General features: G+C 41.9%; 1 protein-coding gene across 3 annotated transcripts in view; it reads right to left on the bottom strand.

The window, feature by feature from the left end:
* LOC122551615 (uncharacterized protein C7orf57 homolog) overlaps positions 1-13,013 on the bottom strand; it is a 76,061-nt gene that overhangs the window by 7,523 nt on the left and 55,525 nt on the right. For 2 of the 3 annotated variants that reach the window (XM_043693800.1, XM_043693799.1), the window contains 2 exons: positions 10,079-10,200; positions 7,687-7,834 (listed from right to left, as the gene is read on the bottom strand). In XM_043693800.1, the coding sequence (XP_043549735.1) occupies positions 7,687-7,834; positions 10,079-10,200 (270 nt within the window). The remainder of the gene's footprint in view (positions 1-7,686; positions 7,835-10,078; positions 10,201-13,013) is intronic. The other variant, XM_043693801.1, reaches the window with a different exon arrangement.

Below are 13,013 nucleotides of genomic sequence, written 5' to 3'. Positions count from 1 at the left end.
AATGTGTTGCTGGAAAAGCGCAGCAGGTCAGGCAGCATCCAGGGAACAGGAGAATCGACGTTTCGGGCATAAGCCCTTCTTCAGGATTCCTGAAGAAGGGCTTATGCCCGAAACGTCGATTCTCCTGTTCCCTGGATGCTGCCTGACCTGCTGCGCTTTTCCAGCAACACATTTTCAGCTCTGATCTCCAGCATCTGCAGACCTCACTTTCTCCTCCCTGAGATTCTTGTAGAGAGAGGAGGAAAACTTCTTCAAGGCAGGCATCCTTGCAAAAGGATTCGAACGTATGTGGGGAGTTCCTGGACTAGGGGGGATAGGACAGTGTCGAGGTAGGTAGAGATGAGTTTACGTCTATTGACCATTGATAATAAATGTTATTATCAATGGGCGATTGATAATGTTAGCTGATCTTATTGAACCATATAAAATCTTGAGAAGATTGGATAGACTGGATACCTGCTGGTTGTTCTCTTTATGGATGGAGACTAAAATTATGGGAAATAAAATTATATCACCCTACCCTATCTTCTGCATAAAAACCAACATTTTCCTAGTTACCATCAGTTCTGAGGAAGGGTCACTGGACTCGAAATGTTAACTCTGATTTCTCTTCACAGATGCTGCCAGATCTACTGAGCTTTCCCAGCAACTTCTGTTTTGTTTCTGATTCACAACATCTGTAGTTCTTTTGGTTTTTATTTAATATTTAACTCACTGCCACATCTCTTCTTGGCATGCCAACCTTAAAGAAGTTCTGCTCCTCTCTCCAACGGAATTTCCATTCCAATCTTTTTTTCTTTTCCACTGACATTAATTTCACTGTCACTCCTGGTGTTTTGACCAGGTATTTGTTAAAACTCATTTCCACAGCCACATCACATTCCTAAGTGATCTCCTCCGGCTCAGATTCATCCCACGTGGATTCCAACTGCAGTTTCATCCCTTGTACCTTGAATCCAACCAGGATCACAGGTACCTCCATCATGTTCAATGTTCCACAGACAGCTGCTCTTGCCACAACCCGAGACCCACACTCAGTGCCATGCACCATCACATGCACACTCTCGACCTCTCTCTCCAACAGCATCATAACACGCTGGCTCAGAGCTGCACCACTCTGCAGTTCCACTTCATCCTCCGGCTCATTCACCATGCAAATAAGAAACATTTTATTTTCCTTTTAGGCATTAGGACTCACAAGATGCAACAGCTCAGGGATACCCATGGCCCTCTGGAATCTTCCTCCCTTCCCCTTTCCTCTGACTCCATCCCCTCTCCCAACCCCACCTCCTGTCAGATATTCACCATCCCTCCTAACCTTCTGCTCTCCGATGCTCAACGTACTGCACTTAGCAAAGGTCTCAGCCGTATCCCTCTGCGTCCTCACATTAATGAATTTCGGGCACAATATGATGTTGAATTCTTCGTCCATCATCTTCGCCTCTGTGCCCATTTCTTTGGACAAGAATCCTCTCCCCATCCCACTGAACCCTTTGCCCAGCTCCAACACTCTCCCTCTACCTGGACCCCTCCCTCTGGCCTTTAATAACGGTGGTGCTGCTGTAGTCTGGCATACTGACCTCTACATTGCAGAGGCTGAGTAGCAGCTCTCAGATACCTCCTTCTGTCAATTTCAGGCCATTGTGTCAACTACAGTCACTGACCTCATTTCATCTGGTGAGCAGCCCCTCACTGCCTCCAAGTTAATAGTCCCCCAGCCCCACCACAGCTCAATTCTACCTCCGCCTGAAAATCCAAAAACAGGCCTGCCCGGGCAGACCGACTGTTTCAGCATGCGACTGCCCCACAGAACTCATCTCTTCCTGTCTTGACTCAGTCTTTTCTCTCCTGGTCCAGTCCCTGCCCACTTACATCTGTGATTCCTCTGACACTCTACGCCTTTTTTGGAATTTCCAGTTTACAGGCTCCAGCCGCCTCCTCTTTACTAGGACGTGCAATCCCTTTACACATCCATCCCACATCAGGATGGTCTCAGGGCTCTCCGCTCTTCCTGAAGCAAAGACCCAAACTGTCCCCACCCACCACCACCCTCCTCTGCTTGGCTGAGCTCATCCTCACCCTCAACAACGTCTGTTTTAACTCCTCTCATTTTCTCCAGGTCTGAGGGTGGCCATGGATATTTGCATGGACCCCAGGTTTTTTTAGATTACTTACAGTATGGAAACAGGCCCTTCAGCCCAACAAGTCCACACTGACCCTCTGAAGACCAACCCACCCAGACCCATTCCCCTACATCTATCCCTTCACCTAACACTATGGGCAATTTAGCATGGTCAATTCACCTAATGTGCACATTTGTTTTGGTCTGTAGGAGGAAACTGGAGCACCCGGAGGAAACCCACGCAGACAGGGAGAATGTGCAAACTCCACACAGACAGTTGCCTGAGGCGGGAATTGAACTCGGGTCTCTGGCGCTGTGAGGCAGCAGTGCTAACCACAGTGCCACTGTGCCACCGTGCTGCCCACAGTTATGCCTGTCTCTTTGTGGTGTATGAGATACATTTCTTGTTCCAGTCCTATTCCAGCCCCCACGCACAACTCTTTCTTTGATATATCAATGATATCATCAGTGCTGCTTCTCTTTCTCATCCAGAATTGAAAAAGTTCATCATTTTCCAGCCCACCCTCACTTTCACCAGGTATCTCTGACTCCTCCCTTCTCTTATCCGACATCTCATTTTCAATTTCTGGGGATAGATTGCCCACAGATTCCCACAGCTATCTGGACTATATGTCCTCATACCCTGCTTCCTGTAATGACTCCATTCCATTCTCCCCGTTCCTCCATCTCCATATGTTCCAATGAGGCCATCTTTGACAAGACAGCCTTGGTTCTTCTTCAATCAAGGATTCCTTAACATCATTGTCAACAGGACCCTCAGCCATGTCTGACCCATCTCCTGCACTTCCACCCTCACTCCCTCTCCTCCCTCCTGCAACAGCGATATAGTACCCCTTGACCTTACCTACCATCCCACCAGCATCCACATCCAGGAGATCATCAGGTACCATTTCCGCCACCTCCAGTGAGATGCCACCACTAGACACATTTTCCCCTTCCCTCCCTTATCCACAGGGACTGTTCCCTTTGGGACACCCTGGTCCGCTCTTCCTTCACTCCCAACACCCCATCACAGCCCCATGGCAACTTCCCCTGCAAAGGTGTAACACCTGCCGATTTATCTCCTACCTCCTCAGTATCCAAGGGCCCAAGCATACCTTCCAGATTATGCAGCACTTTACCTGGACTTCACACAATCCAGTCTGCTGCATTCACTGCTCACAATGTGGTCTCCTCCACATTGGAGAAACGAAGCTTGGATTGGGTGACCACTTCACAGAACATCTACGTTCTGTCTGCAAAAAACAACCTGAGCTTCCAGTTGTCTGCCACATTAGCACACTGCCCTGTTTCCTGGTCAACATTTCTATCTCAGGCTTGCTGCAGTGTTCCAGCAAAGCTCATTGCAAGCTGGAAGAACAGCACCTCATTTTCCACTTGGGAACCCTGCAGCCTTCTGGACTCAATACTGAGTTCAATAATTTTAGGGCTTGAACTCTCCTATGTCGGACCCCCCGATCCTACACACCAGGTCTTGTTATCACGTAGTCTGCCATTCCACACTACCTGTTGTTAGCCACTAACAGTCTGCAGTAATAGCTACTCAGCTAGATCGTTACCCTCTCTTTTGTCTGTCCAATTCTTCTTCTCTCTCTTTGGGCTCTATCCCCACCTATCGCTTACTTCTTATCCCCTCCCCCACCCTATTTTCTGCATATAAACTGACAACATCCCAGGTACCATCAGTTCTGAGGAAGGGTTACAAAATGCTGGATCCAAAATGCTAACTCTGATTTCTCTGCACAGATGCTGCCAGACCTGCTGAGCTTTTCCAGAAACTTCTGTTTTTGTTTCTAAAATTATGGGACATAGTTTATGAATAAAAGGTCACCCCTTTATTACAGAGTTTTTTTTTCTTTCTTAGAAGTGGCTAGCTTGTGGAATTTTCTTCTCCAGAAAGTAGTGAAGGCTAGGTCTTTAAATTTATTTAAGACTGACATAGACAAAGGAGCCTTGAGTTATGGATTGTAGAGAATTATGTGGATATGAGACCACATCAGCCGTGATCATATTATAGCAAGCTTGAAGGACCAAAAAACCCATTCCTGCTCCTAAGTCCTACACTCCTCTGTTCTTACAATATAATTGAATTACGTACTTTGAAGGACCTTGACGGACAATAGCAGCCGCTTCATCAGAACACCGCCTGTACATTCCCTTCAATCCATCATAGCAATAACTCTTCACACTCATTGGTCAAAATTCTAAAACCTCCTCTTGAGCAAAACTGAGGGTATGCTTACATCATATGGAAACAATGTTTTAAGAAGGTGTATTACCACAACCTTTTAGATAAGCCATTTAAGATTGAGATGAGGAAATACTTGTTCACCCAGAGAGTGTGAATCTGTCAAATTTGCTAGCATAGAAAGTAGTCAAGGCTAAAACATCATATAATTTCAAGAAGGAATGGGATATAGCATTTGGGATTAAAGGGATCAAATGGTACTGTAGAAAAGTAGGAACAGGTTATTGGATGATCATCCATGATCATAATGAATGGCAGAGCAGGCTGATTAGCCCACTCCCACACCAATTTTCTTTGTTTCTCAATTGCAGTTAGGAATGGGCAATAAATTGCCAGCAATGCTCATATCACTTGAACAATTTTTTTAAAAATGGGTCATGTGCTCACTAATCAGTACTATTCCATAGGACCTTTGCTTTGTATTTCTTCATTTGTTGCTGCCTAGTACAGTAACAGTTTAAATTCCAATTACTAAAATTACATAAAAGATAATTAAATGGAAGAATTATAAATTAAGGTTGAGTTAAGTTTAAATATGGAGCAGAAATCCACAAGGCCATGTTACATCTGAGGTATAGTGGCAATCTGAAATGCATATCTTAATGTTGTATGTTAGAACAGAATCTTACACACTTTATCTCAGACACAGTTGAAGGAGCTTTGAGCCAATATGGTCACATTACCCCACGTGAGGCACAATGTAAAGTATGGAATATGGTGTTGATTGAATAAATTACATTTCACATGGGAATCTGTGACTTCTCACCAGTGTTTTAAAGATTAAGTTTTACTCAGTTTATCTTATGTATTATATGAATAGTCTTTATTATTATGTGTTCCTGAATGTATGAATTTATTTTTCATGTCAGGCAGGGAAACCACAAACAGGAGAGAGTCGGCAAATATGAGTCAGCAAGAGGGAGAGAGTTGACTTGCAGTAGAGATGGTGACTGTGACAGTGTCAGTGAGCAGGAGAAGGTCAACCTTTGTAGAAAGTCCCCAAGCAGCTGAGAGTTGCCCAGCAGGAGTGAGTCACCCAGTGGGAGGGGGCTTGTCCAGTGGGAAGGAATTGACAAGGGAATGAAAGTTGGTCTGTGTGGAAGTCAGCGAGCAATAGCTAAATATTCAGAGTTAACATGTTTCTTTTCTCTTTCTAAATATAGTGTAGTTAAACATTCTTTCATTTACAAATAGAAATTTAGACATGCTCAATATTTAAACTTAAAAAATAAAACGTGTAAAAATGTTATTTTTTTCTGATGGGAAATGTCCCTAGAGAACATAGCAACAGCTTTTACACTGGTTATAATTTGATTTGCATAAAATGTTTCACGTAAATGACCTCCGTGTTGGACAATGAGCAACAAAATCCCACAGCCTGATGCATGGGCACTAGCCAAATATATTCCTCCTCTAACTCATTGCTTTCTGGAATCAGATGACCATCCATGGCCACCCTCGCTCTTCCACATTGCACAGGCAGTGCACTCTAAAAAAACCCAGACTTGCAATGTAGAGTGCTCCAGCAACCAATGTTTCCTTTAAGCTGCGTCGATGTCTGCATGTGGTGTTGGTCCAATGTTCCACACACTATGTATGTCAACTTTAACATCCGGTTCTGGAAGTCACTGCTGTGCATGGACCTCAGAGATCTGCATAGTCGGAATGAAAATTAGAGGGAGCTCTGCCAACACTTGCATTGAAGGGCTGCAGCAAGGACACTTTATGCACAGGGACAGGTACTCAGCTCTCAGACTGCACCCAGCTGCATCGCAGGGATGCTCAGATGTTGTATTAGTGCCTACTTGTTTGCTCACAGCATCCTGGTAAAAACAATGACTGCAGATCCTGGAAACCAGATTCTGNNNNGTGCTGAGCTGGAAGTTTGGAACTGGGGTGAGGTGGGGGAAGGGGAAATGAGGAAACTGGTGAAGTCCACATTGATGCCCTGGGGTTGAAGTGTTCCGAGGCAGAAGATGAGGCGTTCTTCCTCCAGGTGTCGGATGGTGAGGGAGCAGCGGTGAAGGAAGCCCAGGACCTCCATGTCCTCGGCTGAGTGGGAGGGGGAATTGAAATGTTGGGCCACAGGATGGTGTGGTTGATTGGTGCGGGTGTCCTGGAGATGTTCCCTAAAGCGCTCTGCTATAAGGTGTCCAGTTTCCCCAATGTAGAGGAAACCGCATCGGGAGCAACGGATACAATAAATAATATTGGTGGATGTACATGTAAAACTTTGATGGATATGGAAGGCTCCTTTGGGGCCTTGGATGGTGGTGAGGGAGGAGGTGTGGGTGCAGGCTTTTGCTTTTCCAGCACCACTCTAATCCAGAATCATAGCATCCCTGCCTTGCCTCGCCAATTAGTGAAGTTACACAACCAGTTAACTTGCCTTGCTGCTGAGCAATGCTCAGTGTGGGAGGGGCACACCTTGCTACATGGCAGTATGCTATCTCAATCTCATGTCTGTTGCATGTTCCAATAGTATATATGGCAAATACACTGCATGTGCAGCAAAAGGCAGCCAAGTATCCAACACTTAGGGGTGTAGTCAAGATTTACAAGGATGTTGCCAGGGTTGGAGGACTTGAGCTATAGGGAGAGGCTAAACAAGCTGAGGCTGTTTTCCCTGAAGCATCAGAGACTGAGGGGTGACCTTATAGAGGTTTACAAAATTATGAGGGGCATGGATTGGGTAAATAGACAAAGTCTTTTCCATGGGTTTGGAGAGTCCAGAACTAGAGGGCATAGGTTTAGGGTGAGAGGGGAAAGATTTAAAAGAAACCTAAGGGGCCGCTTAGTCACACAGAGGTTGGTACGTGTATGGAATGAGCTGCCAGAGGAAGTGGTGGAAGCTGGTACAATTGCAATATTTAAGAGACATTTGGATGGGTATATGAATAGAAGGGGTTTGGAGGGATATGGGCCTGGTGATGGCAGATGAGACTAGATTGGGTTGGGATATCTGGTCGGCATGGACGGTTTGGATGGAAGGGTCTGTTTCCATGCTGTACACCTCTATGACTCTAGTCCTCAATCATGTCCATTGAGGTACCCGTTAGTCAGGGAATCCTGGCACAGTAAGTTAAAGACAATCTGCCATACTCATCAAGGCCACTGGACATGGTTAGGTGTCTAGTCAGGTGTACATTTTGTGCAGGCCTACTGAAACTAAAAGGTGAAAGTATTTTATCAGACACCAAAACCTGGCTATCTTGAAATGATTACATATATTAACAAGAAAGAGAAATAACTTCTTGTCACTCAAAGTTCATATAGTAATGAATGGATATCTTGCCTGTGTTCACCAAAGATTTTGAAGAAAGAATCATTTTCTGCAGTAACTTTATTCTTTTCATTTCCTCTGATGCCAGTCATCCTCTTTCCTCTATATGTGGGCTGAATTTCCTGAGGCAAAACCTCAGATTTCACAGCATCTGAATGTTCTTTGAAAGATTAGAGAGAACATGTTTAACTAATTAAACAGTGCATTTTACATTCAATATCCATTAAAATTAATACAGCAAACAGTCCTCATGTTTTAATCCTTATAAGTTTAGTTGAAATAAACACTGACTTTAAATTGGGGAAGATGTCTTTTTCTGACCCCAGGCAAAGAGTAACTAAAGAGTAGATTTTTCAATTATTCCTTTTTTGACTCCAAAATGATGGATAATGGGCATTGTGCTGGCACAGTTTGTTCTATGCTGGAGAATGGAGCTACTGCAATCATTGTGAGGGAAGGTAGGGGAGATTTTAAGGGGAGCTTGTTTACTACATGTTATAGCCAAAGATTTTACAATTTTGATTATTATCAAAATATGAAACAGCAGGAGACAAGAGCAAACTTTCAGAACGACTGCCTGAGGATGTGTATGGAAGGAACACTGTTCTCCTTGAGTCAACTGACCCCTGCAAGACCCAGGGTGATATTTTAATCATCAAGTGCTGTTCCCAACAGAGGATTGAAAATTACCTCCATTTTCGTACCTTGGCTCATTGTTTGCACCAGCGCACCCAGGATACCAGGCACTTCACTCTTTCACTAGCCCACACCATTGGCCACATTTTCTATCATCTCTTGGATTCCTCTTCCAATGCTCTATGACCCCAGTTCCACTCTATTCTCCCTCATCATTGATTCACCTACGCCAGTCTTAAGCCTCCTTATAAGCTGCTATTCTCCTACACCCCACTTCTGTTCAGCAGAGTTCAGCAAGAATAATAGTTGAGCTCACACACAAAGGTACAAAGTCATCTGGTGCTTGCTACGTTTAGAAAATTCTCATGCACTGCTGACTTTACATTAAAGGTAAGCAAAATTTATTTAAGGGATTGTGGTAATGATTACTCATGACATGCAAAATGAGTTGGAACCTATCGCTTAATCTCTGCAATTCAACCCACTATCAGGAATCAAAATTTTAGCCCTCATTGAGTTCAGTCACCCTACGCACTGCATTTCCTTCTCTTGTAGGTCCCAAACTCATCATTCTGTCAATTGAGAAATTGTCAAACATATTTATCAGTGACATTGAATATCTTAAGAACTGTAAACTTTGTGATAAATTACAAGTTTATAATTGTTCCAACATCTGAATTTGAAAATAATATACTAGTTTTTAATCTTTTCCAGCATTTTGTGATGTTCTGAAACAGTTATTACAAATGTTGTCCTTCCTCCTAAGAATCATGAGGCTTTATTTCTGAATAATTGAAATAAATGATACTGGTGAAAATTTAATGATGTTTCTTTTCCCTGTCCCCGGAAGTGTGGCCAAATTATAGGTGCAACCTGAAGCAGATAGAGGCAATTGAATCTCTCTGGCCAGAGATAAGGTCAGTTACCTCCTAACTTGATTCTTTACTTTTTTTATGGTGGTTAGTGACCGTCTCATTCCAAGGTTTTGGCTGTAAGTGTTCTAAAGAAGTGTCATATTAAACTTGAACTGTTAATGACATGTTCTCCACAGGTGCTACCAGGTCTGCTGAGTTTTACTCAATACTTTTTATTTTTATTACAAATTTCCAGCATCTGCAGTACTTTGCTTTAATTGTAGGCTATAAGCTTGATTTTTAATGGTGCTCTGGTTTTGTTCAGGGGGTGAAAATATAGGATGTGCAGTAACTGACACTCCAATTATTTGTACAGTATGGGTGAGTCCCTTAGAATTTATCTATCTTGGACACATTTGGAATAGGAGACAGGATCTGGTGGTGAATTGCTCACTCAAGATTCAAAGGAGGGCCAACCTTGCTACAAAGACCTACAATATTGTCCTTGTTTTCTCATGATGCCATTTTCCTAGCCTCAGGCACCTGTGTTCAATATTACACACACTGCATGACATATAGTAGTATTGTAGGGAGCAAACTTTGCATTATTTGTTTTATTGTCTAAAGGCTTTCCAAGTACAACATCAAAATGCCTGCCACCATTTTTAAAATTGCCAGAGATTAGAAACATTTTATTACATATGTAGTAGCACTCTTATTTTCAGTCTAAACCAACACTGCCTCAACTACCTGAGTCATTCCTCTGAGCACATACAATAAAACTCATTTTCTTCTAGTCCCTGATGAAAAATTACATTGCAATGTTGCAGATACATCATAAAGTTCCTCAATTTGTAAGATATGACCAATCAGAGGAATGTAGTTTTCTGGAATGGTGAACTATGATACAGTACCCATATTTTGTTCTTTGCTGTTTTTCACATCCTTACGTTCTGAAAACCAATCATCAGCATAGCCAAAACTTAGCAACTTTTGCATGCTAACTGGTGGTTCCTTTCTGCGGGAAAATCTGTAACTTCGGAAAATCAAATATGAAATGTTTTTACCTTTAATTACAAATAATTACAATATAAAATATTGAACTCGGACATATATTATAAACTGTAGGTCACTGAGACTAATATATACATATTTCAGAAGACATTTTGGAAGTATTTATAAATAATCATGTCACAAAACAATAGCTATTTCAATCTATTTGACAGTATCACAATCAAATTCAATCATATTGTTACTTAATATCTTGCTGGATGCAAGTGAAATTCATCAATCTGCCACATGACTGATTATTTTCCATATTTATTGGGGAATAGATGAAATTTCAAACCTACCTTTTTTGAAAACAGCTAATTCTAGAAACTAGACATTGATTCGTATTTGCACACACATAATGTTTAACTTTGACCATGTTAAAATTGTGGATTACTAACATTTAATCTTTTTTTTCCTGTAAATCAACTGTTCATCATCACAGCAGACCAGCTGAATAGTCTATTCTATTGGAAGTGGCTCACACTCAGAACAATCCATTAGCTTTCCTCTGACATCTGGCCCAATTAGTAATATTTCTACTTGTGAGCAAGATCGGGGAAATGGGCATGGAATCATAGATCAATATCCTGCTGGACTATGCCAATGTGAGAGGATTTCCTCTAGCTGTAGACCTCTCACCATTATTGTATATTCATGAGAATAATTGTAGCCTTTGTGGAACAAACAATAATCAGTTCAACCTAACCAGTTTAGGTTGCACCCAATCTTTTCTCCTGTATATATTGTCATGGATGTTCTTTACTGCTTCCCATATACCCCATATGTACACCATTCAGCATGACTGAATGGTAACACTTTCACTATTGAAAGTTCCTTCCCAAAAAAACTGTGGATACTGGCCAATTGAAATTTTCAGATTTTTGTTAAGCAACAATGTCAATGAATATAGAATAAAAGCTGATAAATCAAACTGGACATGATCCAATTGAATGGAGGAAGAGTTTTAAGGGGCTTAATAGCCTTTCCTTTCACCATATTCCTGTATACCACTTTTCACATTTTCTGTTTGTCCCAAAGCATTAGACAGTCAATGATGCACTTCTGAAGTGTAGTCACTGTTGTAACATAGGGAAACTTACTAGCAAATTGATGCACAGGAACCTTCCACAACAGCTTTTTGGTTAATGTCTTGATAACTTGATAGTGGTTTTGGTGCAGGGATAAACAATGGCCAGGGCATCTCCTCTGTTCTTCATTGAATATTACTGTGGAATCTTTTACTGATACCTCACATGGTATAGTCTCAGTTTTACTTCTCATTGGAAAGAAAGTACTTCTTAAAGTAAGACATCCCCTCTATTTTGCACTGAATATTAGCCTAGAATATATGCACAAGTACATGGAGTGTGACTTCAACCAATGATCATTTGACTCAGAGATGAGAGCACTATGACTAAGCCCATGTTGGAATTTGCTAAGTTCTTTCATTCCTTCTTTAATATTTTTTACTCCATTTTTTACAAACATTTAAGTGAAGAAATTTGTTTACAGAGCACTTTTTAAAAAATCATTGATGAAGACTTGTTTCCACAATGCCCTGGCCAGCTGCATCACCTGCCCTAGGGATTTTGAAGCAACTCTATAGCATGTCACATGAACAAATTTCTCCCCTGTAAATCTCTGTTGTGTTTTCCATGATTCCTTTCTCGTTCAAACATTATCAAAGGTGCAGTTTTATATTTCCATATTGATATTAAAAATGTAGTAAGAAATACTTTTGATCTTTTGGAACTACAAAAGATCAGTTGGTCCAAATTTATTGAGACAAGATTTTCCATCTAAACACTCATACATTCCTATTTTCTGGTCATACAACAGTACATTCAGCTAACAGCAATATGGGTGAAGAGTGTATTAACAGGCAAGCTGCAAGAATGAGAAAATTGATAAACACTGACATGTGCCAAAAATTACACTAGACTCTTCCTCAAAAACATTCGTTCAGCCTCTTTCATTAATACAGTGTTCTGCTAAAATGAGTCCCTGCTAGGGCATGAACTATTAATACAAATAAACATGGTTATGCAATCAACAGGGAATGATAGTGTTCCCGTGTTTATGTTAAGTCATCTACTTTACTGAGAAATAAGTCAACTGAACTTAAAAATCAATACCTGAATGACCAGAGGGCCATGCAGCCACTATAAATATTTAGGAGTTGCCCCTGTTATGGCTTCCATCCTTTACTTCACCAACATACCCAGTGACTCTGCCACTATTGATACATCATCAGTAATTGTTAGATGTGGGTCTGGAAACATTGCTCTGCCAGCTGCATGAGGAACTGTCCCACCTTCCTCTTTGCATCTTTCTTGTATACTTTTATGAGATGACAGTCTTTATTTTCAAAATGAGCCACCTTCATTTGGTGCACTTAACCCAGCAGATCCATCAACTACTACATTCTAAAGTTGTAGTATTGCCCAGATGTCTCTGTAGTAACATTGTAAACAATCGATCAACTTTTAAATCACTGCTGCAACTTGCCCTTTAAAGGATTGGCCGCAACATTTAAAAACTGCTGCTGGATGTTATTATTTTTCCGCCATATATTTCCCTCCCCACCCCTTTCCGCCTTCCGCAAAGACTGTTTCCTCCGTGACTACCTGGTCAGGTCCACGCCTCCCTACGACCCACCCTCCCATCCTGGCACTTTCCCCGGTCACCGCAGGAACTGTAAAACCTGTGCCCCACACCTCCTCCTCACCTCTATCCAAGGCCCTAAAGGAGCTTTCCACATCCATCAATGTTTTACCTGCACATCCACTAATATCA

Source organism: Chiloscyllium plagiosum, chromosome 7, assembly GCF_004010195.1.
Source record: "Chiloscyllium plagiosum isolate BGI_BamShark_2017 chromosome 7, ASM401019v2, whole genome shotgun sequence".
NCBI classification, from domain to species: Eukaryota; Metazoa; Chordata; class Chondrichthyes; order Orectolobiformes; family Hemiscylliidae; genus Chiloscyllium; species Chiloscyllium plagiosum.
This window is presented reverse-complemented; position numbering and strand designations above follow the sequence as displayed.